We start from the raw sequence: 27,997 nt of genomic DNA, 5'->3' as shown, positions 1-27,997 counted from the left end.
TGATCGTCGCCTTTCATATGCAACCTCTGAACCAGTGAATGCATGTATAAGCGCTGACTGACAGACGCGCTCCGTACAATAAACTGATCCCAGATCAGCTTCTGTACACATCATTTCCAGAGGAGCAAAAGTGCAGGACACTTTTGGATTCGCGTGTATGTTTAAACAGACAAATACACTGAATAATATGTAAACATCTCCGTCCTGCATGTTTTATTTTAAACAGCTATTTTCTCTTAAATGAGCACAGTTTCTAAAGTAGCTAATTGAATGCTTTCATTATAGATCTGTGCATTCTTACAGTGACACCTCTGTTATCAAACTAAACAAAACGAGAGATTCATTTGCTGCTCACTTGTTTGATAACAGAGGTGTCACTTAAATGGTGTGTACAGAAGCTGATCTGGGATCAGTTTATTGTACGGAGCGCGTCTGTCAGTCAGCGCTTATACATGCATTCACTGGTTCTAAGGTTGCATATGAAAGGCGACGATCGACGCACAGCTTTAATGTAAAGAAAGTGGGATAGAATGGTAAAATACGGGAGAATACGGGGTTTACATGAATGAAGTGAACAGGAAGTGTTTGTGGAGAAACAGTTTTGTGAGATAACGCAAAACATCTTTGTGAGAACGCAAAACATCTTTGCGAGGGAACGCAAAACATCTGCGAGGGAACGCAAAACATCTTTGCGAGGGAACGCAAAAAAACTTAAAAATATGTTTTCCTATCACTTTTTTTTGTCACCCACCCAGTTTTTTTTTCTTCCACCAATGTTTTTTCTTCCACTATTTTTCCCCCACCATCACGTCCCTTCCGGGTCTCCGTAGAATAGAATGGTAAAATACGGGAGAATTACGACAAAAACGTGAGGGTTTACATGAATGAAGTGAACAGGAAGTGTTTGTGGGGAAAGAGTTTTGCGAGAACGCAAACATCTTTGCAAGGGAACGCAAAAAAAACTTAATATGTTTTCCTATCACAGTTTTTTTTTCTCCCATCCAGTTTTTTTTTTCTTCCACAAATTTTTTTTTCTTTCTACCTATTTTTTTTCCCACCATCACGACCCTTTCGGGTCTCCGTAGGTTTAGGGTTGGCGTAGGGTAGACGTTAATAAAATACAATTAATAGGAAATTTAATAAATAATTTAAATTATTCTCATTAGTGATCTATAGCTGATTAACCATGTGGATTGATAATAACAGCCTTCTGAGTAGGCGCAGAAGGCACATATTGGCCCACATCTATCAGCTGATAACCACTGATAATGCCCATTCAATTGAGTGATAACATTAGAAGCAGTTGAATAAATAACTAATTTTGAGGGGCCAACTAAAACAAAAAATATGTAAAAATAAAATATGCAGAACAAGATACCGACAGCATTTAATTTTCTATCAAATATGTTGTCATGACAGGCTGAAAACATTATTATTAACTTGCTAGAATTTAAATCAACACAATGTATGAAAGAATCATTCCAACTAATTGTGTGTAGTGAATCAAATGATTCTGAACAGATATAATTGATTGAGCTTAAAGGCTTTTTTTCCACACAAAGCTATGAAATTAAAAAGAGCTTGTTTATACTATTTTTAAGAATGTTTTTGGAACTTTTTTGAAGTTTGAAAGCTGTAGTTCCCATTTAATTCTATATAAATCTAAAATAAATAAATATGTAAATAAAACATGTAAAGAAAGAAAGTAAGTAAGTCATGGAGGTAAAGACAACTCATTTTTAGGTGGCCATACTTTTTTGTTTTTCATCATGGTGTGTGATGCAGAATTCCACAAGATTCGTTCCTTCTCCTCATCATCATCAAACCAAGAGGAACAGGGCAGAGTCCTTTACAGTCTGTCACAAGACAAAGGCAGTTACATTACTGTCCATGTATTAAAAGTCACAAAATAATCCATTCACGTTGCTCCACCCTCCGTTTTTTTTCTACTCGTGAACAAAAACAAAATCACCATCACTTCTCCTATTAACACAAAATCACCTTACCACAACACCATCCACGAAATGAACCCATCATAAAAAAAGTCGAATTCAGCTGTAGAAAAACAAAAGAAAAAGACTTCATGTGTGAAATCTCCGTTTTTTTTTCCCCTCCCCTTTCTTCTTTCACGTGATGCCTCTGAATGTACTTACAGAGAATACGAATGTCACCACACCGTCAGTCTAGTTGGCGACTCCTGTATCCTTTCCAATGTACATGTCGGCGAGCTTCTTAAACTGCGGGCCCCAGTTAGAAAGGTAATCATATTCATGGTCTCCCTCAGTGAGAGATGACTCCAGAGAGCTCAGTGACTCAGCGATTGATCCATTTCCCTCATAAGCGTAAGTTGCGAGCGAATCATAAGGCGGGGCGAAAGGGTCTGTGTCGTTTTCTTGCAGTCTGCTGATAATGAAGTCCCTGACGTCCGCGCACTCCTTCATGGGTGAAGGTCTATGGTAGGGAAACAGCATCTCTGGAATGATGTCGCGCCGCAGTTTGTTGCTTTCGATGACCTCTGGGTGGCGCAGTGTGCCGATGTCGAAGGCCTGCGTGTCCTCCTCGCCACCGCCTTCATCGTTGTAGCTGACCACATTGTCCCGGACGTCCTCCTTCGAGATGATCAGGGGCTCCTTCCTCCTCTGTTTCTTCAGAGCCGAGAATAGCACCACGATCACTGGAAGAGACATGGGTTTGGTCAGTGGGATTATTGGCTATAAATATTCGTAAGATTAAATTTACAGCAAAAAAGTTTGGACTCAGGTTAGCTATCATAATCATATGGGTGACCTTTTGTCAATAGGTCCCTCATTAAGTTAATGATGACCCATTCACAAAATAATGACATAAAATAAACAAAAAAGGGTTAAAAACATTAACACTTGTGTGATCTTAGAATTCTGTATATTTCGCTTGTCCAGCGGGTCAAAAATGACTCAAATTCACTAAACGCTATCTCTTTTTTGCATGATGCAACAACCTATTGGGCAGCACAGTAGTGCAGTGGGTAGCACAATCGCCTCACAGCAAGAAGGTCGCTGGTTCGAGCCTTGGCTGGGTCAGTTGGCGTATCTGTGTAGAGTTTGCATGTTCTTCCTGTGTTTGCGTTGGTTTCCTCCAGATGCCCCCACAAGTCCAAAGATATGCGTTATAGGTGAATTGAATAAGCTAAATTGTCTGTAGTGTATGAGTGTGTATGGATGTTTCCCAGTGATGGGTTGCGGCCGGAAGGGCATCCACTGTGTATAACATACTGTATGCTGGATAAGTTGGCAGTTCATTCTGCTGTGGCGACCCCAGATTAATAAAAGGACTAAGCCAAAAAGAAAATGAATGAATGAATGAAACAACCTAGCAAGGACGCACAAAATAATGTTATTATGTTGTTATAAAAATATTGTTATTTTAAACTTTATTTTCTTTTATCCACATTTACACAATTATATATTTAAAATATTTTAAAATTATCCCAATTCACATTATATATATATATATATATATATATATATATATATATATATATATATATATATATATATATATATATATATTTTTTTTTTTTTTTTTTCTGTCTGGTTATTAAATCTGATTGGCTGATAGCCGTGCAACATCAGTAACATCACACATAGGCCTCTTCACCCTTCACCTCTGTGTATTACTCCGCCCACATTCAGCCAGCAACAAGCAGAGACGCTACAGTTTGACAAATATTACTTTTCTTAGACAACAAAATTTACTTGTGAGGCTTTTTTAGTCGAGAATGTAGTTGTTTAGATTGCAACTATGCAGTTTATTTGTAAGAATAGTGCCTATTTTAAAATATTTACAATTTCTGAGAGAGCTCGTCGGCGGCCAAAGTCGGTTGTCGTTGTCTATCCACAAGATGGTGCCAGGACCGCATAATAAGCCCTTGCTTAGTGTGTTTTCACGGAGGTGTCGCGTTTTTTTAAGGTGGACCGGATAGAGTCAATAAGAAGCTGCGAATAAGAAGCTGGATTCAGCCTCGTCCCTACTTATCGCAAACACAACAGCAGTCTGGTAGTGATTGCTCTGCTTTTTTCGAGGTTAATTATTGTGATATTGTAACGATTGCTTAATGTTTGATAAGCATTGTGTATAAATGTCCCCTTTAAGAGGACTATTTCTGTGGTTGTTTTACCTTTTAGATGTAAGCACGCATATATGGGAGCTCAATTCAATTCTGGTGAACTCTGAGGAGGAGTGTGTGATGGTTGCTCTACCGCTGTATCATTCTTTTATTTCAATAATGTAACATTTTATTTTGCAACGAATGTTTGAGTGTCTTTCTTTTTCTTTTGCCTACTCATTGTCGTTGACTGGCATGTATGTAGTTGACAGCACTTGGGAGAAATGCATAAAGGCCAATATGAAGAGCGAAATAGTTTCTGTCTCCTTTTTTTTATTCCTTAAAGTCGCCAGGTAAACACTGGGACACCTGGCACCCGTCACAATACCGACAGCAACAGGGAAATACTGTAGACTATAGGGTGATATCTCTGTAGACGGATGGCATTTCATGTCACGTTCAGCCTTATAATCTTAAAATGTGATCAAAATCAGCTGTTTTGTCATCACCTTAAGGGGGTCACACACCAGACACTATAGAGAATCCTTCAAAACCAGCTGTAAAGTGATGTTGGTGAATTAGTAACAGCTTCTGCTTTTCTGACGTCAGCTGCAGATGTGAATGAATGGCGGAAGAAAGTAGTTCCTAATACAAAAGGGTTTTAGACTCTCCGTGTTTGATTTTCTTTTTTATATACAAGATTGTGCCATCGAACTGTTGTATAAACGCAATATCACACTCGTAGCAGTGCAATATGGCTGTATATCAGCACTGGTGGGGCGCTAAGGCACGCCTCCCACCAGTGCTGATATACAGCCATATCGCACTGCTACTCGTGTGATATTGCTCATATATATATATTCATTCATTTTCCTTCAGCTTAGTCCATTTATTAATTAGGCGGCGCCACAGCGGAATGAACCGCCTACTTATCCAGCATATGTTTTACACAGTGGATGCCTTTCCAGCTGCAACCCAGTAATGAGAAACATCCATACACACTCATTCAATTTAGCTTATTCAATTGACCTATACCGCATGTCTTTGGAAGGTGGGGGAAACCGGAGCACCCAGAGGAAACGAACGCAGGGAGAACATGCAAACTCCACACAGAAATTCTAAGTGGCCCATAATGAAATAATAATGAAAAAACATGTCAATTTTTTTTTTTTTACAAAAATATTAAGCAGCTTAGCATTGCTCTGAATATAATAATAATTATATGTTTTTATTTTATATTAATAATTTTATAATTATATATTATTATTGTTTTATAATGCTTTCTGGAGAATCACAAGTCAATAAATCATGAGGTACTATTACAATGAATTTTGCCTAAATAAACTCCTAATTCACTGATTTTTAATAGTTGCATTCTGGTATGGGAAAAGATTATGGAATCTAAAAAGTACATTGATATATTAATATGCTTTGCAAGTGCTAAACAGCCAATATGCAAGGTAATTAGGAAGCAACATTGTCCGTCAGTGTAGCAAATATAAGTACTAAGCTTTACTTATTATAATATATCAAATAATATGTGAAAAAATGTCTTGCTAACAAATAGACAGAAATCTAGTGGTATAAAGGAAAGTAGCAAAGTATAAAGATTTAAAATGAGCTTAAAGAGAGTTTTTATCAATGGTGTTATCAATTGACTCTAAATATGCATGACCTGACCTTTTGATATAGAACCTGTTGTTAATCTGAATGGCATTTTAGAGGGTGTCTGTAACTAGAATGTGTGATAGTCACTATTTATTTGCTCATACAAAACATAATAACAATTAAACAGAACACATTCTACTGGGCAAAAACCGACTAATGAACGAGTTAGAAGAATACAGCATTTATATACTCACTAAGCAGGATGAGGATGCAGAGCAGTATGGCCACCAGCGCTCCAGTGCTAAGTCCAGAAGAGAGCAGTAGCGCATCAACACTGCAGGAACGCAGGGTGCCGGTGGCATCGCAGCTGCACACACGAATGGTCAATGTGCTGGTGCTGCTCTGGATGGGGTAGTCGCTGTCGGAGATAACTACTGGCAGATAGTAGACACTCATTTCACGCCTGTTAAATCCACTTCTTCTGGTCAGGATTTTGGCTGTGTTATCTGTGGGAGAGGTGGGGGTTAAGAGAACATTCAAACAGTCAGAGCTGGAGATATTATCTCCTGCTGAGGCAAACAACAGCACAAATAAAGCTGTTTTTGTCTGGGCCAAAATGGGAAGAAAAAAAATAATAAAAAAGATCAGACACATGCATTTTTCCCCTATGATCTTCAAGATTTAAATGTCAAAGGAAAGATTTGTTCACCTTCATTATCAAAGATGGTGAAGTTTGGATTCAACGAACTCAAGCTGAATACAAATTTGTGGCCCACAAGAGGATCGTCTGTGTCAATGGCGCTGATAGTCTGTATGTTCTGGAATGGGAGACGCGTTGTTGAATATCAAGAATAAAATGGTCTGTTTTTATGAAACCTTCATGAAAAAAAAAATGTAATACCTTCCCGGCGTTAAGATTCTCACAAACAAACGTCTCGTAAATCATGGCAAACTCTGGTGCATTGTCATTCACATCCAAAACCTTTATCAAGACAGGAACACGGCTCCTTTGGTGAGGGTTATCTAGAGGAAAATGTACAGAGGATCATAATATGCCATGGCCACAAAGATATTTTTATTCTCATGCTATATGTGCCCAGTAACACACCATATGTCACCAGGCACAGCTATTCTTGCACATATATATACTCACTCATCTCACTGGCCAGAACTGAGATATTGTGCCACTTTGACACCTCCCTGTCAAGAGACCTAAGAATTGTGATGGATCCATTCTTGGGGTCGATGTGGTAGAGTCTCTCCGGGTCTGTGTGCTGATCTATTGCGTATCTATGGGCAGGTTCAAGAAAGAAACAAAAATAACCAGAACAGTCACTGACATTCCCTGAGGTTTGAAGAGCTGCATAGCAATTGGCATTGCAAAGCAATTGTTATGAATTGGATCAGAATAGACAAAAGCCATCTGCAGGGAATTATTGTGAATGAGATTTTTGGCAAGAAGATGTTTCATTTATACTGCTTCACCATCCAATTTTTTTGCTACGTTATATCACATAAATGAAACTTAATTTCCTGAACTGCTTCAGCTTCATAAGTATTGTGACATTATATCAAAATATGACTTTATATTTCAGTATTTATGACTTGTTTCTCGATTTTATTTTTCATTGTGGCAACTTCAGCTCACTTTATATCCTGCAATGCAATATATTTCTTATTACCAAACAGTACCGTATATATTAAAGTCATGTTTTTTAATTCATTATATACACATAAATGCAGGCACACTCACAATTTATAGATGTTTTTCAGTAAAAATGGTCACACTTTATTTCAGTAAAACTTAAGGCCACACTTTATTTTTTTGGTACAATTCTTGTATATTAAACCACTTAATATGACTTTTGTCTCAATAGAATCCTAATTTATGGTATTGGCTAGGTAAAGGTATTAGGTTGATTGGGGATGTAGAATTAGATCATGAACAATAGGTAATGAAGACAGGTAAGTAGCAATAAACAGCGAATGGGCTATATGCACACAGACTTTTAATTTTCAGCAAGACAGCCCAAGGGCTTCTGGTGAACTGTCTTTCCATTACAAAATTCGTCACCTTGGAATTATAAGGTTCTATCTGCGTTTTGAATGATTTTGAGATATTGAGCTTCAAAGTTTTTGAACTCCATATTGCAAACAGTATGTGTGTAACATTTGTTTTTAAATAAAGAGTCTTCAAATGTAAACAACTTATAAAAAACATCCGATAATGTAAATAAGTTGTTATTCAATGAGAATATGTCAATAACTCAATTTTGACAAAAATGTCAAATAGAACCCTATAATTCTAAGGCGATGAATTGTTTAAGATCTGATATCTTTAAAAATCAGCGATCTTCACTGCTGTTAGATTTACAATATGAAGAGGGTCTCAGATCGGACAAGAAGCACTGCATTAAATACTATTTCCCCCCACCATGTGTTTAAAATATGACAGTTTATGGAATTTTATGGAAAGTGACAGGTGTAAAGGGATAACAGAGAACACACAAAACAACACAGATAAAGCAAGACTATAGTACCGTAGCTCTGAAAGAAAGAAAACAAATCAGGGGGTGTGTCCCAAAGTGCACACTTGTGCACTATTCTATGCCATTTTTTAGTATAAATAGTGTAAATAGTGCATTCACACTGAAAATAATAAGTGCACTTTAAATACCCAGATGATGCACTTAATCAAAAATAAGTGTGGAATGATGGACACTTCATGCACTCAACGGTCGCTGCTTTGCTCATGTGGCGGAAGGGGTGGAGTTTTTATGCACTGATGTTGGATTAGTTTATTTATTTTGGATTGTGACAGCAAAATACTCCTACGAGAGTGATTATACCACCTCCCCATGGTGAATGTGGTTATACTCATGGGAGGTGTTATTTGGTAGTTTATTTCACTAATTTGGCAACTATCAAACGTCATCAGGGAAACGGTTTAAATTTACACTTAGTTAAAAAAAATAAAAAATAAAAAAAACCTTAGTGTTCCATTTGGGACGACACTATATACTATGCTATTAAGTGTGTAAGTGAATAAGTGTATAGTGTGCCATTTGGGACAGAGCTAGTATCTAAAAGGGCAAGATATGGTGCATGAAATCTAAATTGACTATTCACATTGTTAGTGCACATTGCTAGCCTTGTGGCTATGACTAGGTAATAAATCTCATGGTACATTTTACGCCTTGGCAAATTGGTAGCCAATATCAGATTGTTATGAATGAGATGTTATGAATTTTTATGAATTAGCCACTTATTTTCCAAAACATAGTTACATTTGACATAAATGAGACTTTGCGTGGATTCTGTTCTACTTCAAAATTGTAATGTTGATCTTTGTTTACGTCACACCATCTTACCGATAATCTACTGGAAACTCCTAATAATGGAAAACAGCCAGAAGTGGCATACAGTTCATATATTTTATAGTAATTTTATGCTAATTAATTAATAAAGACTGTTACTGTAAAATCTGCTATTGTCATTCTTTCAACCAAGGGTGTAGAATTGGCATGGACAGAGGGGACGTGTCCCCACCAATATCCACTAATTATTGAAATTTCCCTACTAATAATTTAATCGACTTCAAAATAAAAGAATGCTCTGTCAATCCTTAGTAACCTACACGTGCACAAAGTCATAGTTCGCTATGAGTTCACTGTAATTTAATTAACCAAGGCAGTGCAATTCATTTAGTGAATTTCAGTAAATTAAAATTCAGTTTCGATTTTGGCCTCCATGAATATAAAAAATATAATCAGGATAAAACAGATAAATTGTGTCACACACCTCTCTAAATTTCTCTATATTCATACCTCCTCAAAGCCTGATTGCAGTAAAATCATGTAAATTGACTTTTGCAGCATGGGACGGGATTGTTATTTGTATTATTAAGTGTTTATTTTTTATCATTAAGTGATTTATTCATGTTTTTAAAAGCGCAAAAAGAATTTGTATGTTCCCACCAATGTCAAGAGTGAATCTACACTCTTGCTTCCAACTCAGGCTCATTTTGATTACGTGCTGCTATATACATTTCTGGAGAGAGCAAAATATGTCCTATGAGCTGATTGTTTTGCAATTTTTGTTTTCGCGAATCCACCAGAGGCGGCTGTGTAGGCTTTTTCAGATCTCAAATTTCTCAAGTGAGTGCTGTTCACGCCTGCTGTTCCTGTGTAAATCCACCAGAAGCCACTGTCGACTGACTTACTGATTGACTGACCAACCAATCAATCAGAATCGTACACTGAAAAAAATTATTTAAAGATGATTCCTTGGATTTACTAAAATTTTTTACGTTAAGTGGTTGCAAACAATTAGTTTGGGTTGAATTTAAACAAACAAATCAAGTTACATATTATTTAATTTAATTTGTTTGTTTAAATTCAACACAAATAAATTGTTTGCAACGGTTTTGCAGACATCATTTTTTTCAGTGTATATAGGACTGCGTCTTCAGAATGAGCCTGTGTTGCATTCTTCTCATTGCACACACATCATAATGTTATAGTTTATCAATTTGACTTATCAGAGATTTTGTATGGACTTTTAATGTTTATTTACATTTTCTAGAACCATGGCATCAGTAATTCATCAAATGATAATTAAATGAAGAGTAACAGCTTCAACTGGGCACACAGTTTGTATTTCTTCTTATAGACTAGTGCCTTTTTGTCATTTTAAGAATCGATTTAGGCACTTGAGCAATGCAAAACAAGTGAAATAAGTTTTCCATAATCTAAAGCGGAACTTCCCTCCATGAATACATTTGGGGCACATTTGTACCATTATCTAATTTACATAATTCATTTAGTGATTCGGGTGCAATGCAGACAGCATGTGGAAATAAACTACCATCAGCGGGTGCAAATCATTTTAGTGATTTCCCTGCAGTAGCTGTTGAATTATTAAATATTTCCAATGCTTACAGGATTGGGTAATCTGTGGCATCGGGGTCGCGGGCTGTAACAGTTCCAATTACTGTTCCTTTCGGTGTGTCCTCATTGACCTCAAAGACGTACTGAGTCCTGCTGAAGACTGGAGGCTCATCTACATCTCTGGCAGTGACTTTCACAATGGCAGTGTCTGAGAAAGGGCCCAGGTGAAAGAAATTGGGGTCCTGGTGTGTGTTGGACACCTCCACTTTCACAGTGTAAATGCGCCTGGTTTCGTAGTCCAATTTCTAAATGGAGACCATGAGTCAGTGCATATATCTGCACAGTGTAATTACAAATTCATTAATATTGAAACAGGGCTTTACCTTTTTGATGACGATGACACCCTCTTGGGAAATCTCATCTGTAATTATATCCAGATATTCTTTCCCATCTCCATCAAATATTCTGTATTTCATTTCAGCATTTTCTCCTTCGTCGCCATCATTGGCTTTGATTCGGCCCACAGTTGATCCGATTTCTGCCGACTCATAAGTGCTTAGGTGGTAAGAACCTTGAAAGATATAAAGATGATGTTCAATTTAAATAGATATTGTCATTTTTGCCAATGTTTAGTCTTAATTTCAAGTCTTTTCTGGCTTTTAAAGTCAAGATTGACCCTTTTAAATCACATGAAATAGTATTTTTAGTGGTGTGTGCTGTTATGGAGAGAAAAATGTCTTCATTATAATTTTATAATTTAAAATAACTTTGCTCTTCCTCTCAAACACTGAACAAATTGATGTTTGTTGTTTATTCAAACTACTTATTTAAAATGAGCTGAAACAACACAATAGTTGAATTTTTAAAAAATTGTTTTCTGTTCAGTTCAGTTAACTTAATTTCTTCATGTTGTCCCAAAACAACACTTTTTTATAGTAAAGGAATCTCCCACTATTATAGGTCATAATAGATTTTTGGTTAACTAACAGTAACATGGGCATCGCTGAGGGGGTTAGGGGAATGGGGTAAGGACGATCCCACCCCCCCCCACCCCCCCCCCCCCCCAAAAAAAAAGTTACCAGTTACCATAATTTTTTTATGAAGTTTATGCTCAAACTATAATTGCTGTAATCGCCAAACATTCTTTTTTGAATAAGCTGACATCATGCATATCCATTTTATGTGTTCAGTACATAGACATGCATGATTATTTGACATCTAAAACAATAGCTATGTTTCTATCCACCTGTTTTTATGCACATTTAGGTTATTCGCATAAAAAAATCGGTTGCCGGATACACCAAGATACACATACATTTTGAAAATGCACCTAAAAAACATGCGCATAACTGAGTAGGATAAACTTTTTATTCGATAAGAAGAAATGTGCATATACTACAATGGAAACACAAATTCCAGTATGTGCATTAAAAAAGGTCATGTGATTTTGTTATAACAAACCAGCAGGCTGAGCACATTGTACATCATCTGAAATGTTGTTTTGGTCATTCTGAAATGCCTTCACAGTTTTCTGTTTCATGTCTCACACTGCGCATCGGCATCGTCTTCTGTGGCACAAGTCATTTATTAAATAAGGAAAGGTTTCACACAGCTTTTCCTACCGCAACAAATTCAGTTTTTACTGTTGATATTTGGTGCCAGTTAATCAGGAAGTGACGATTTTGTTTCTCTTTGACTCGTTGGATGGAAACGCTGCTTTATCTCACATCTTTTATGCGATATTCCAGTTTTGTGCATAAAGATTAATTCGCAGCTTTGGATGGAAACACATTGCCATTTACTGGCATGGCATTCAAACTAAAGCATTTTCTTTTTTCTGTGCAGATCCATGCGAATAGGATATTTGTAGTTGTATTTTTGTCTTTACTCAAAGCTTCTTCATTTATTCATTTTCTTGTCGGCTTAGTCCCTTTATTAATCTGGGGTTGCCACAACAGAATGAACCGCCAACTTATCCAGCACATGTTTTACGCAGCGGATGCCCTACCCATCTCTGGGAAACATCCATACACACTAATTCAAACTCATACACTACGGACAATTTAGCCTACCCAATTCACCTGTACCGCATGTCTTTGGACTGTGGGGGAAACCGGAGCACCTAGAGAAAACCCACGCGAACACGGGGAGAACATGCAAACTCTACACAGAAGCGCCAACTGACCCAGCCGAGGTTCGAACCAGCAACATACTTGCTGTGAGACAACAGCACTACCTACTGCGCCACCGCATCGCCTACTCAAAGCTTCTTTAAAATGCTAATCAAAAACGTCTTTTGAAGTACATCTCAGTCACATTAAAATACCCTGTTTTAAGCAAATAACCAGTCATTTTGGCATTATTTTAGTACAATTTTGACAATAAGTTGTCAAATCATATCCAACATTTTTTTTTCTTGTTTGAGATGCAATTTCATTTGGAAAGTCCTCAGAAATGCAATTAACAAATGCATCAGACGTTCAGTTCCAAAATTAATCAAGTTGTTGACCATATTATCTTTAAAAGTGCTTATAAATAAGTGAAATCTTACTGTAAGCAAAACGAGGCGGACTGTCATTAACATCTGTAAGGGTGACGTTGACCATAGTGGTTCCTGACAGACCACCCATCTGTCCTGCCATGTCCTTGGCTTGTATAACCACCTGATAATCCTTACGCACTTCCCGGTCCATATTGGGAAGAGCTATTCTGACAATTCCTGCACACACACACAAATTCAAATAAAAGATTGAGCATAAAAACATGTAACATTAAACAGCCAAAGTATAAATTATTATGATCTTTTGCAACTTATATTCACCATAGAACCTTTTAAAACTATTATATCACTTTTTTTTACTAAAATAAATAAACCAGATCAACTGTTTTCAGCATTGATAATAACAAATGTTTCTTAAGCGCCTAACCAATGAAGACTGGAGTAATGAATCTTCAGGTTTGCCAACATTGGAATACATTACAGTTAACTTGTGGGTCACGTACAGTATGTATGCATGGATGTACTGTATGTATGTATGTATGTATGTATGTATGTATGTATGAATGTATGTATATATGTATGAATGTATGTATATATGCAAGTATTGACACATGTGTGTTAAGATTAAAATTGGTATTTCATTTCATTTAGTCTGAAATGATATTCCTTTTTATTCAAAACACATCTACAGTATATCCCTTTATCTTTTTTTATTTTTAGTTTATTCTAAGACATTTTATGTAATATTTTATTTATTGAATTATACTTATTTATTTATTGCACCCCAGTTAACTTATTGCAGTTATTATTTTATGCTTCCATTTTGTATATATTTTATCTAATAATAAATTTATCCCTTTGATTTATAGCAAGAGCCATTTATTCGGCTCCCCTCATGCGTTTATCTTAATAATTTTGCATCCATAACCTTTAGAATTACAACATTTATCAAGCTTAACTTAAACTCTCACCAGCAAAAGCCACAAAACAAGGCTAGAATAATAATTTGTTCCATTTCAAAGCAAATATTGTAGTAGTAGTGGGATCTGTTAACCAGGCACAGCAGCCTGTGATCTTCATGCTTTAGACATTCCACCTGAAACGTCACATCCTCGCTTCACCTTGTCAAATGGCCTGAGGCGTACATCGTAGTAGTATGTCAGCAGAGAATATGTTTGTAACAAGATGTTTTGGAACACTCACCTGTCTCGGGCTCCACAGAGAAATAGGGCTGCCCTTGCAGGATGCTGTACACAAGTTTAGCACTGTTTCCATATGTGGCATCATCTGCGTCAGTGGCATTGACTTCTATTACAAAAGTACCTAGCCATTAGAAAGAAAAAAAGATATATTTTTTATGTGATGAGTAATGTAGCTACATTCTGAATATAAATGGTCTGCAAATATTGTCATCCTCAGTAAAACTAGCCATTGTCTCCCGAAAGAAAGAACTGATTCTGAACTACCATCATCAATAGTTCCAGTCTTGCTTCCTGCACAAATCAGTCTAGGTTTTAACAAATCTGCATTCTGGCAGATTATGGTCATCGTTAGCTGCTAGTGACCAATGTCTACTTTGAGCCTCGAACACTGTACAGTAGTTGAAGCTTTGTGTTTTTGACATGTTGTGAAGACGCTGTTTCTGTGCTGTTAAAGAAAATCTATTTTAAATGGTAAAATGGTCCCATTACTGTTGTTTACGAGTGCAGCTGAAATTTAAATATGGTAATGTTCATTTGATTTCTGACACTTGCTGTAAGCAGTAGACCAATCTCAACAGACTGAGCCATTTGACCAATCAGAGCAGAGTAGACTCTCGGAAAGAAGGGATTTAGAATGACTGGAATTGTTTTTAGACACTATAAAAAAGAAATGATATTGGAATATAAATAATTAGAGAATTACACAGCATGGTAATGATTGCATTTATTTTAACTGTACCGTAAACATCTCCATGATTTTAACAGTATAAACCCTATAGTAGAATATATTACCTGAAAAACAGTATAGGTTTCTTTACTATATACTGTTAATAACCATAAATTGACTTTCCTAGAATTAACTTCATGACACTTGACATTCATTCATTCATTCATTCATTCATTTATTCAGTTTCTTTTCGGCTTAGTCTCTTTATTAATCTGGGCTCGCCACAATGGAATGAGCCGCCAACTTATCCAGCATATGTTTTATGCAGCAGATGCCCTTCAAGCTGCAACCCATCACTAGGAAACATCCATACACACTCATTCATGTGCAACAGGATTACAGAGACAGGACAAAAAACAGATAATAAATATATTTAAAAAAATAGAAGTAAGTAGTGAGTGCAAATACAATTGACAAGTGTGTGTACGTGTTTATTACTATATACAACATTATATGTGCAGCTGTTATGTGCAAATTGGCATGTAAAGTGTGTTGTTAAATAAGTGTATATGGGTATGAAAGTGTATAGCAAGTAGTGATGTTGGTTCCACAAATATTATCATCAAGTGTTCATGAGATGGATTGCCTGAGGGAAGAAACTGTTTCTGTGTGCAGAAACACACACATGCACTACGGTGAATTTTTTAGAATACCCAATTCACCTACGGTATACCACGTCTTTGGACTGTGGGGGAACCCAAAGCACCAGGAGGAAACCCAAGCAAACACAGGGAGAACATGCAAACTCTAAACAGAAATGCCAACTGACCCAGCCGAGGCTCGAACCAGCAACCTTCTTGCTGTGAGGCGATGGTGCTACCCACTTCGCCACCATGTCACCATTTGACATTACTATGGTTATTTATTATTATTATTTTTTTAATCATCAATAGCTACATTTCCATCCATCTATTTTATGCGCATTTTGGATATGCAAAATGGATAAAAAAATATTTATGCGATAATTCAGTTTTGCACATAATGTTAATTCGCTTTTTTGGATGGAAACATAGCTAATGATTAAGATTAGACTTGTACATTCGAATTTTACATTACAAATATAATAAGTTATGTTTATTGCATTACTTTGTTGTCATGTGTGTTACTATGGTGTTTAGTTTTGCACCTCCTATATATTAGTATGTTTCTTTGCTTTTGGCTAAGCTGTTTGTGATGAGCATTCATATATCTTTCTCATCACCACCTGCTTTTGGTTGTGTTTTTGTCTGGGTAACAAAGGCCTAATTTGTAGTTAAGGTAGTACTTAAAATTGGTGTTTTAACACTGAATAAATTAATAAAAAAATTTCAGTGTACTGTATATATACTGTATTTTAACAGTAAAATTTGGTCAAGCAGAGCTGCCATTATTTTACAGTATAGATATTTAAGACCTGCTTCCAATGATGAAAGATTGAGAGAACACAATGATAAACACAACATGCATAAAGATCTTAGGTTAACGGTACTCTAATGTAGGTGTATGCATACACAATCATTTCATACATTCAAGTGCACAAGAGTTTGTCTCAATAATAAATGCTTCTTTTGGACTTAATGCTGACAACACAAACCAAATAAAGTGTTTGAGGGTGAAAGTAGATGTTGTTTGCAGTAAATGGCATTGACGTCTGCACAGCCTGAAGCCCCGCAGTCATTGGAAAAAAAAAAACTGCCTTCTTGCTGACTGATCTGGCCACTGCTCCATTACGTTTTTATTTATTTTTTTTATTATAACCCTATATTACTGCCTGTCTGATGGACACAAGTTATTTCTGAGTTCAACTTTCGATTCTGACCAGTGGATTGCAAAAATAAACGTAATAGCTTGATAAAAATTAAATTGATAGTCTAATAAATCATGGATTCACTAGCCTTGTCTGCAGCAATGTTTACCTCATCTCCAAACAAGAGTTTCTGCACACACACACACACATACACGCACACACACAAAGGATATGCTCAGAACACAAAATATAAGCTACATAAAACATAGATGAATGTCTGTGTGCAAGATTTATTCCTGTTGTTTGTTCTAAGAAACACACCACAAAGTGTTGAAATGTCAATAAATTACTCAAGTAGGGATCACTGTCTCAGAGATTCTTATTTTAAGAGATAGTAACTTTATTTATCATGCACCTTGAACTGTAAGCCTTTGCAGACTTAACAAACAACTACAAGTACACATTGCATTTAAGGGCAAATTCGAAAAAGCAACTTTAGAAAAGACACTTTAGAAAAGTGTGCAGTGAGGTGCATTTCCATTACAGTATGGAACTGTAACATTGCATCATAGCAACTATGACAAGAAAAAATCAGGTGCGCTTGAATATTCTATCCTATTTATTGTCATATCTTGTATATATGTATATAGTGTTGATGTTGATAGTAGGTTAGATTTAGGTCATGACGTCAGGTGCCCAATATCCAATGTCTAGCCAACGTCTAAGGGCAGCGATATTTTGATGTCCAATAACGACGTCAAATAATGTTGATATTTGGTTGATTTTAGGTTGTGTGAAACAAAATCCAATGAAAGTGAACAAAATCCAGCGTCAAGTTAACCTCTTAAACCAACATCATATTGATGTCAAATACTAACATTTAAAAGTCAGGTATGGCAACCAAAACTCAATGTCTGATAGACGTCATAGTGGTAACGTCTACACAACGTCAAGCTGTAACATCATTAGACATTGATATTTGATTGATTTTAGGTTGGAACTTGAGGTCAGCCTAATGTTGGGTCCTGACCTCAACCCAGTTTTCATTTCCAAATGAAATGCAACATTCCATGATGTTGGGGTACAACGTCAGTCTGACATCATGTTGACATCCTGTACCTGCTGGGTTGTATTCATATTTCCGCTTATAATTTAATTGGTTTAATCTTTTCAGCAGATCTTGGTCCACTTGTTTCAAATGGCAGTATTCACACTTATTCAAAGGACCTAACAGGGCAGTCCTAAGGTTGTTACGATACGAAATTTTTAGAAACGTCCACTTCCTGCGAACATTTAAGTGCTATGGAGCACGTTCTTAAACACCCCTGATTTGCCATTGTGTTCACATGCTCCAATGTCCCTGTATCTGTGGTTACACGCAGTAAACAGCAGAGAGGTCGGTGAACTGATGACCTTCACGGCCAATCACAGTCATTTCTGTTGAGCTTGTGAACACAATAGCAGATCAGCTCTGTTTAAGAACGTGCTCCACAGCACTTAAATGTTTGCAGGAAATGGACGTTTTTAAAATTTCAGTACCAATTGGTATCGAATTCCAGCATTGTAACAACCCTAGTCACACCACACTTTGCTATATTAAATCCAAACCTACAATGTTTGAAAACACGCCAAGTCTCCTACATCATGCTAACGCTCAAAAACAACGTCATAAAATGTTCTAATCCGTCAAAGTCTACAGTCTAATCAGAATTACTGTGAACTGGTGTGAAATGTCATATTTATCTCAGAATCCTTTCAGAACTTCTCAATACATTAACTTTATTTACACACTGCATGCCAATATTTATTTCTCCTTAGGCATTTCAGAATAAATGTCTGAGACAAAGTCAATATTTCAATCAAATATAATTGAGAGCATAACGGAGTCTGCAGAACTGTGAAAGAAAAGCTCTGAGCAATAAAATACTCCTTTGGGTAGCACTAGAGAAACAGTTGCTTTAAAATCAAGATTAAAATGAGTTCACTCACATATTTTTATGGGATATAAAACAATATAATATAATATAATATAATATAATATAATATAATATAATATAATATAATATAATATAATATAATATAATATAATATAATATAATAACTTTACAAGCTCTCAGTAAATTTATTATCAAGGGGAACAGTCATGAAAAGAAAACACCCGGGTGTTTGTTTTGTTTTCAAAACTGAATCATTAGCATTCATAATAGTTCAAAGGCTATATTGCCTCTAACCTAGATTTACCACCATTCTTTAAACCAGAACACACAGATGGAGTTGGTTTTGTCCTAGAGTTGTGTGTCAGAGGGTAATGAGCGCTTCATAATGTGATGACACTTGCCCCTTGATTGAGGGTAATAATTTCATAAATAAGATGTACGGTCCCTAATATTAGATTCCAGCTCAACATGAGAGCCCATATCAGAGAAGGAAGAGCATCATTAGATTTTCTTTGGGGAGATGATACCAAACAGACTGCTTCACTGCTTGAGGACTGACTTGATTGGAAACGGGATAACCAGAGGTTATTATGATATTACTGAGAAGCAGCATGAATCCGCTGAATATTCATGCGCTGTGAATATGTATGGTGTCGTGTCACTGCTAGCACAGAGCCACTGATTGTGTGAGACAGTGGTGATAGATGATGTGCGAATGGGAATTAGATGTAAATAGAAAATGTGATAAGATGAGCAAATAGAATCTCTTCCATCAGACACTACATCAGGACTCAAGAGATGCCGTGCCTTGCGGGCACTTTTACTGTTTACATATATTTGCATTTGACTACCTGCAGCACATACTGTACTATTAAATGTGCATTCCTAGAAAACGGCTACTTATAGCTAATACGGTTATTTTTGATTATTAATAGAGTCATTGTAGTAGATGCATTTGAATATGTATATGAAGAGTTCAGATGCAAATACCTCGAAGTGCCGTCTGAAATTTTCCACTATAATTTTCGTTTTTCTCAGCCTCCTATGTTGATGTTTAGTTATTTCACTTTAAAGGCAATGGAAATAACCTAATCTTTGTACTAAAAGCAATTATTACTGAAACTACACACAACAGCCTGATAAAATGCTCATTTTAGATTAACTAACTCTTCATACACACACACACACACACACACCATTTGTTTTTCAATTTAAGAGTAAAAAAATAAATCCATCCATCCATCCATCAACCTGTATGTAACTGTACTTGAGTTTGACAAAAATCAAGTGATCCTCAGCAGCTAGGCAGGGACAGACATAACCATCAAGCAAAGGCAGGCCTAAAAGTTGAGAAAAGTAAAATCTCATTGTACCTATTTAACATTATTGCAATTTTTTTTAAATGCCGCAATAGCATCAGAATTGTGAAATAATTAGTGTCGAACAAGAAGGGCGGGCAACCCTGAACACCACCACTGTTGGACTATTTCATTATTTGCTTCACTGCGCATCTGCAGAACCTCTTAAGTGATTGACAGACAGCAAGTACAAAGCAAAGACTGTATACAAATGCTGCGGAGTGAACAGAGCCAAAATGAGGAGGAGGAAAATGGGAGAAATGCAAAACTACCAAAGGTAAAAAAAAATGTTGTGACACCATAGTGAAACCTCAAAAATCCAACTTGTTTTGACATCTTTGTCTTGTCTTCCTTCAAGTTGGAGAGAAAAAAATTCCCTGTCCTCTGTTTATTTCAATATGAAAACTAAATTTGCTTTTGGAAAAAAAAATCTAGCTAGATTTGCTGTTTAGATGTGATAAAATGTAGCATCTGCTGGTTTCAACCGTGTAACTACAACAAGAATAACAAAACATAAAATCTGATATATTTTTATTAGCTGTACATTAAAACTGTTGAACGTGGGCTTTAAAAAACATGGTATAGTTCACTGATTATGTATTTATGTCTGTACGTCCATGTGTTGCTACAGCATGCACACACTAAGCTCCTGCAATTAGATGTATCCTTGGTGAAAACAAATCTGGGGTGCGATTCCGAAAACCATCGCTAGCCAACTAAGGTCGCAAGTTCCGTCATTACAAACATAGTTCGTTGATTTGGCGCTTCCCAAATCCGTCGTTTCAACAAACATTTGCAAACTACATCACATACTTGTATGCTTGCAACTACACCTCTGGAGCTAGAAACATAATTCCTGGCTGTGTTCTATTCCCAGTTATCCCCCCTATGCCCTATTCATTTAGAACATTCTAACATTTAAACTTGGAATTATTAAAAAAAAATAAAAAATAAAAAAAAAACAAGTCATCATTCTTAGGTGTAATTTGCTTTCAAAGTAATTTTACAGTTCAGTTTTAGCGATCTTCATGTTTACAATTGCGCACCTTTCACAATGCACTTTTAAAACATTGATGTCATTTTGAACAAAGCCGTGGCTCATGATGAAAGCTAAAAGTGACCTATTATTTAATAGCGGAATTTATGTTACGTCTCCAAAGCTTGTGAAAACAAAACACATAGCATACATTAATGCTTTTCAAGAGTTCACACTTAGATATTGTTTGACAACTGTTAGCAGGTTTGGCATGCTGTCCCGGGAGAGAACCCTGAGCTCGGAGATAGGTGAGCCCAGGGCTCCCGCCTGGTCCATAGAGCATATGCGGGGAGTACGAGATCAGGTGGTTCTCGAGAGCTCCCCGTGGTAAGAGGAAGAAAAGGAGGAGAAGGGGTGGATGGGGGGTTTCTTCGGAAAACGAAGATAAGAGAGTAGTTCTAGCTAGGCTACTTATAGTGAGTTGGGGTTAATCTGATTGGCTAACTAGTGGATGTAAATGAGTGGCCAGCTGCGGTCAATCATATCACGTGCTCCTCTCGAAATTAGTTTGAAAACTTCACTTCAAGAGTTCACACTTAGATATTGTTTGACAACTGTTAGCAGGTTTGGCATGCTGTCCCGGGAGAGAACCCTGAGCTCGGAGATAGGTGAGCCCAGGGCTCCCGCCTGGTCCATAGAGCATATGCAGGGAGTACGAGATCAGGTGGTTCTCGAGAGCTCCCCAAAATGCAGGAGACTCGGGACAGCAGCCGTGTATTCGAAGAAACTCCCCAAAAGGCTTGGATGGCTATATCCGGCTGCTGGATATAGTGGTTTTTCAGAAGGAAAGGTAAAGGGGGCTCCTGTGGGAGCAAAGGGTGATACAGACTCCTGCGGGAGCCCGAGCAGGGTTGGCGTGGGCTATGAATACTCCTGCGGGAGTATAGACTCTGGGAGACCCCTGCGGGGGTTAGAGCCATGGGGTGGACAGGAATCCTGCTGGGGTAGTAAAAATGGGGAAGGGCAAGTGAGGACTCCAGCTGGATAGTGGGGGTGAAGGGGGCTGGGGTGGGGCATGGACTCCAAAGGAGTGAATTGCTCAAGGAACACTCCTTGCGGAGATAGAGCTGGGAGGTGGCAGCGCTATATATAAATATATATGTATATATGAAAATATATAGATATATAAATATATAATGGGGTAATCTAGTGCCTTGGGGGGGGGCGATTTTTTGGACTCCTGCGGGAGTCGAAGCTCCTGGACACTCCTGCGGGAGATAGAGCTGTATTTGCCATCTCCAGCTGGAGTCGGGAAGAGGAAGGGCAGGTGAATGCCCCAGCTGAAGGGTGAATGGCAGTTGGGCGATGACCCCTGCGGGGGTCGATGCTCGGGACCACTCCTGCGGGAGTTAGAGCTTGAGGGTGACGGCACTATATATAAATGTATATTTATATGCGAGGGTGCATATATATATACATATATATAAATTAAATAAAATAAATGAAAGGTAAATGTGTAAAATAAATGTATAAGAAAATAAAATAAGCTAGGGCCGGGGAGGGTCGGTGACGTGACTCGTGCTCGTGTCACAGCTCGGGGTTGGTTGAGCTATTTTGGCCAGCTCCAGTAGGAGTCGGGAGAGATGAGGGGGAGGTGAAGACTCCTGCTGGAGGGTGACGGGCAGAATTGGTGCTCTGGGGGTGTTCCTGCGGGAACAGAGCGTGATGGTGGCAGCGCTATATATAAATTAATATTTATATGCGTGGGTGCATATAAATATGAATTTATATAAATAAAATCAAAACAGAGAGAAAAATAAAAGGCAATATTATATGTCATTGTTAAAATGACTTATAATATGTAAAAGCTAGGGTTGGGGGAGGGGCTGTGAGATGATTCCTGCGGGAACCGAAGCTCGGGGTAACACTCCTGCGGGAGTCAGAACCATGGGGGGGGCAGGGTCCTACAGAAGTCAGGGAAAGGTGGAGGGGTGGTGAAGACTTCTGTGGCAGCGGCCAGGGGGGGGCGGGGTGACAGGGGGTGCCTGGGCGGGAAAAACTCCTGCTGGAGTTGGGTGAGTGAATAGGGAGAGAAAGCTGAGTGCGACTCAGAGCCAGAAGGAAGAAAGCAGGGTTAGGTGGCTGGGTCGTGCCCGCGCCCTTGGGTGGCTGAGTAGCTCCTCCGCCCTCTGGGAGCCGGGATGCTGTGTCTTGTCTTATCCCTGGATTAGGCTCGTGCCTTTGGCCGCTAGGTTTAAGGTGTCTGCTGGTGAGGGTCCTTTGTTTAGATGACTGTGGCTGAGTGGAATGTAAGATTTGAAGGTATCGGAAGACCACCTTCCTATTGTTTGTATGTGTTGTTGAGATAGCCCTTTATGTGCAACTGTGGTGGCGGCTCCAAATCTGACTGGAGTATGAATCTGGTGGGAAGCCTGAATGGTGGAGGACTGCTTTAATGTGTTTTTGAAACCAAGGCGTGTCACTGGATGGTGTGTGAAAAAAGGGGGGCTGGGGGACTTAAGCTTAGCATTTCCTATAGTGTATGTATGCTAGGAGTGTTTGGAATGGCTTGTGGGGGAGGGAATATTGAATATGTAGATGCATTGTCCTTTTCTGGATTGATCTGTTTATCATGATTGATAGTTTCCTCGTCAATCAAAGTTAGATCTGTGATGGTGGGGTGGATGTACGGATCAAATTAGATGTTACTGTAATTTCACAACATCTGAGAAACTCGAAAAACACAAGAATAAACATTGCATCTAGAGTGTAGTCTGTATGCAAGGATAGGTATCCTTTCTGAGTGTGGAAATGCGTTGGAGAGTATGTAGGGCGAGATGGGCAGTCTGATGTCTGGGAGGGTGGGAAGCCTTTAATAAGAAGGCCGGTTTGTGAATTAGCAATAGAATCATAGTTTGTGTGAATGCAAGTATGTGATGAATAGACTGATTGTTTGCGGGGGCAAACGGGAATGAAGTGTTATGTGGGGAATGAAATGTTTGGATGTGTTCTGTAGGGAGGAACTATTGAGATATTCTGGGGTTACTTCCTAAAATATATTTATAGGTGTTGATGCAAATCATGTATGTGGGAATGTCATCTTCAAAGGAGGGATGAGGTCAGGTGCGGCTCTGCTTCTGGTACCAGTTTCTAGAAACAAAAGCAAGAAAGGGAATCAGCAATTTCCTTATATAATTAGGAACATGTACAACAGTTATAAATTTTTTTTTTTTTTTTTTTTTTTTCTGAAGTCCAAATGAAGAGTTGTATATGAATTTAAGCATGATAATGATAACGCCTTTTGTTAGTGCAGTGGACAGCGGCTTCATTGTAACGGTAAATGAGAATTTTTGGAGGCGGACTATTATTTTCTCCGCGATATGGTCCGTTGGTAGCGCGTCGGCAGTCCTGATAACATCCCTCTAAACCTACGCCGGGGGCGGCGTCTGTGTATTAAAGATATGTACTGAGGATGAAATTGGATCGTTTATAAATGAGTGGGCAGCAATTCCAGCGCTTAGGAAGGAAAGCATAAGCCGGTCGCACGCATTAAGCGCTGTTCGGTGACGTGCTGCGCTGCGCCATGCATTTAGAATTGAAAACATATGTTCTATCAGGGTGCGCGTCGGGGGCTGTCCGCAGTGCTTAGACACAATTCAGGACTCTATTTGTATTCTGCCGCGCCACGGAGCGCTATGTAAATAGTTTAGTTTAAATTACATATGAATTTGCGTGTCTGGTGTGCATTAGCCTTCCCCCTGTCATGTGCGCACCCCGTCGCCGCGCTGAGCGGAGTTGATATGGCCGAGATCGGATAGAGATATATTCTCGTCTAATCCGGGGACTGATGCTGCGAGTTGGAGGTGCGTGACAAAAAGGCGTCCCTGCAGGATAATGCGCGTGTGAGTTTTGATGTCCTAAGATAGACAGTTTGTGCTTAGCGCGATCTTTTCTCTTCAAGAATATATAAGGGAACTAAATTTCAGTTGATTTATTTAGGCATGTATGTATGCAATTCTGCGAATCCAAATTGATGCTTAGGAATTTTATAGAAGTGCTTGAGCCGGAGGTTCTTCCACGATGGAAATGCCAATATTAGAAGGACTTGTCACTAAGTTTTCTTATATCTTCAGATATATTATATCTTTAGAACTTATATCTCAGGGATACGTGTAAACGTCTAGTAGATGAACTACGTGCGAACGCCGTAGTTATTGGCGAGAATCCCGCAAATTGTTTCTGAAATGTGGTTACTTCTGCGTCCGAATGATAGACAGACTGCGAAGTAGAATTGTGATGCCTGATTAATGCCAGAAATCGGAGATACCAGAGATCAGGGTTTAATGGAATTACTTAAAAGGCGGGGGTGATGTCGACTGCGAAGCTTTGCAGCAGACTAGATTAATTAAATATCACGCCACAAACCAAGAAATCTCTTTAGGGCATCTTTATTCGGCGTGATGAATAATGCTGAAAAAGGCGGAATTATGAGAAGATGAAAGATCCGTTATTAGACGTTTTTAGAAACGTTCTAATGCACATTTCAGTAGGCTAATGTGAATGTGCTTGACGAAGCAGCAAGAATGAGGGGATCGAACATGAATTTATTGTCGATCTCTTTTTCTATAATAGCTCTGTGATTTCTGGTTCAGCGTTGGTGGAGGGCTGGGAAGGGAGCGCCAAGATACCGGGCTTGGATCCGTTATACAGACCTGGAATGAGAAATTCAGAAAAATTAGGTCAGGGTGCAAACGTAAATCAGTATAAAGATTCAAAATGTTGACAAGTAATTTGTTTTCTTTAGACTTGGCTGACGGCGTGCCTGTCGCCGCAGTAGTAGCAAGTGTGAGAGGAGGGAAGGCTGGGTTTAGAGTGGTAAGGATTGCTGGAAGAGGAGGGCTGGAGTTTGTACTGGATTGGGGAGCTGCAGGCTAGAAGAGTTGCGTTATAGTCCGGGAGATTCCGAGATTGCTTTAGGGCTTTCTCTGGTGGCCCGGGGTGGCGCAGTGTTCGTGGACTGTAGTACGTAGTGTTTAGGGAGCGTAGCAGGAGCGTGTGGTTGTAATGTCCTAGGGGGGCGGAGTCAGCGAAGACGTGGATTCGTAAGGTCTTTTCAGGTTTATTGCAGCAGTATGGAATGTGTGGTTCCGGCGTCTAGGAGTTTGGAGGAGTTCTGTGACTGTCGTTTGTTGGATACGAGAGACGTGTGATGACGCTGGAGAAGGTACGTGGCGGTTTGAAGTAGCGGGAGATAGAGGATTGAATAAAACATTGTGCTCTGGCTGGAGTAGCTAGGCCTTTGGCCTCTTACTGGAGCCTCAGTCTCGGGCAGACTTCCAGGCTGAGCTGGGTGTTGTTGAGATGGGGCTGATGTTTCAGGGAGCGCGGAGCTTACTTTCTTGCCCGTTGCTGCGCTGTTGTGATCTCCGCCGCCTCCGTTGTTGTTTTCGTTGTAGTTGACGACGATATGATGATGATGATGATGATGATGATGATGATGATGATGATGATGATTGAAAATAGGAGGTTGTTTTGTCCGTGAGTAGCTTTCGGAAGAGCTGGAGCGGACTTGTCGTTAGTTTCTTCGGAAAACGAAGATAAGAGAGTAGTTCTAGCTAGGCTACTTATAGTGAGTTGGGGTTAATCTGATTGGCTAACTAGTGGATGTAAATGAGTGGCCAGCTGCGGTCAATCATATCACGTGCTCCTCTCGAAATTAGTTTGAAAACTTCACTTAATTTATAGTAGGTTATTTATTAAGTATCTGTACTGTATCCGACATGGGCCTGTTGGTTAGAACATTTCTGCAGTGGTTTACGTGTGTCAAATTGTAAAAGTAGACTTTTCAAAATAAATAAATAAACAATATCCTACATGGTAATGATAATAATAATGATAATAAGAATAATCAGAATCATAATCATCATTATCATCATCATTAATATTATTATTAAAGTAGTATTTTTTTATTTCCTAATAAATAAAAAAGAATACATTTCATTTATAAATAAATAGCCTCATTATTTATTTATTATTATGATTTATATATGATATTAGAATACATGATTTTATGTTTAAGAATAGAATATGTAATGTTTTCAATAATATTTGTAAAGGCCCTATATGTGCCATTTACATATATTTCAAATAATTTGGAAAACAAGTACATGTTCTTACCAAAACTAATATTGGATTTTTTTATGCGTGTGCGTGTAAAACAATATAATTTGCACAAAGAAATTATGGGGTTTAGATCATCTTTACGGGTGTTTTATGTTATAACTAATGTGGTTGATGCATCGCACTATGATAGTTCAGCCGCGAGTTACGTCATTGTTTGGGAAACGCACACCTGGTCAGAAAATGGCCTGTAATATTAGAGTCTAATCACATATTAGGTTAATTTTCTGAAAAGAGTTTGTGAATTTTTATTTCACAATAAGAAAACACAAACTATTTAACATGCATATAAAATAAAATAAAATAAAATAAAATAAAATAAATAAAATAAATAAAATAAAATAAAATAAAATAAATAAAATAAAATAAAATAAAATAAAATAAAATAAAATAAAATAAAATAAAATAAAATAAAATTAACTTAACTTAACTTAAATAAAAGCATAGACAACATAAAAAAAATAAAACAAAACAAATCCGTAAAGTAAAACAATACCAAAAAGAAAAAAGCAAAAGTAATTATATGTAAACATTATACTGTGAAGACAACAACAAATTAAAATTAAGCAAATCAAATTGGAAAAAAAAAACATAATAAGTAGAGCTTACTTTTGTCTAAATGCTCCAGTACATGCTCAAGCGACAAGGAAGGATCAAAAACAAAACCCCTCTAAAATCCAATAGCACCGCGGCATCCTTGACCTTAAAAACACTGCAGTGACAGCAATATCACACCCTGGTGCAGTATTCCAGCCTGACAGCAAATGCACTTCAAATAACAACAAGGGGAGAAAAAGTAATTTTCATTCA

General features: G+C 37.9%; 1 protein-coding gene across 1 annotated transcript in view; it reads right to left on the bottom strand.

Moving 5' to 3' along the window:
• Positions 1 to 1,299: 1,299 nt before the first annotated feature.
• The window catches only part of cdh10a (cadherin 10, type 2a (T2-cadherin)), a 52,448-nt gene continuing 25,750 nt past the window's right edge, over positions 1,300 to 27,997 (bottom strand). Inside the window, exons 4-12 of the mRNA XM_056476596.1 lie at positions 14,285 to 14,404; positions 13,133 to 13,300; positions 10,965 to 11,152; positions 10,633 to 10,886; positions 6,846 to 6,982; positions 6,594 to 6,715; positions 6,402 to 6,510; positions 5,947 to 6,198; positions 1,300 to 2,674 (exon numbers count right to left, since the gene is read on the bottom strand). Of these exons, the coding sequence (XP_056332571.1) occupies positions 2,184 to 2,674; positions 5,947 to 6,198; positions 6,402 to 6,510; positions 6,594 to 6,715; positions 6,846 to 6,982; positions 10,633 to 10,886; positions 10,965 to 11,152; positions 13,133 to 13,300; positions 14,285 to 14,404 (1,841 nt within the window). The 3' untranslated portion in view covers positions 1,300 to 2,183. The remainder of the gene's footprint in view (positions 2,675 to 5,946; positions 6,199 to 6,401; positions 6,511 to 6,593; positions 6,716 to 6,845; positions 6,983 to 10,632; positions 10,887 to 10,964; positions 11,153 to 13,132; positions 13,301 to 14,284; positions 14,405 to 27,997) is intronic.

Source organism: Danio aesculapii, chromosome 2 (assembly GCF_903798145.1).
Source record: "Danio aesculapii chromosome 2, fDanAes4.1, whole genome shotgun sequence".
Lineage (NCBI taxonomy): Eukaryota > Metazoa > Chordata > Actinopteri > Cypriniformes > Danionidae > Danio > Danio aesculapii.
The sequence above is the reverse complement of the archived record's forward strand: the minus strand, read 5'-3'. Positions and strand labels throughout refer to the sequence as shown.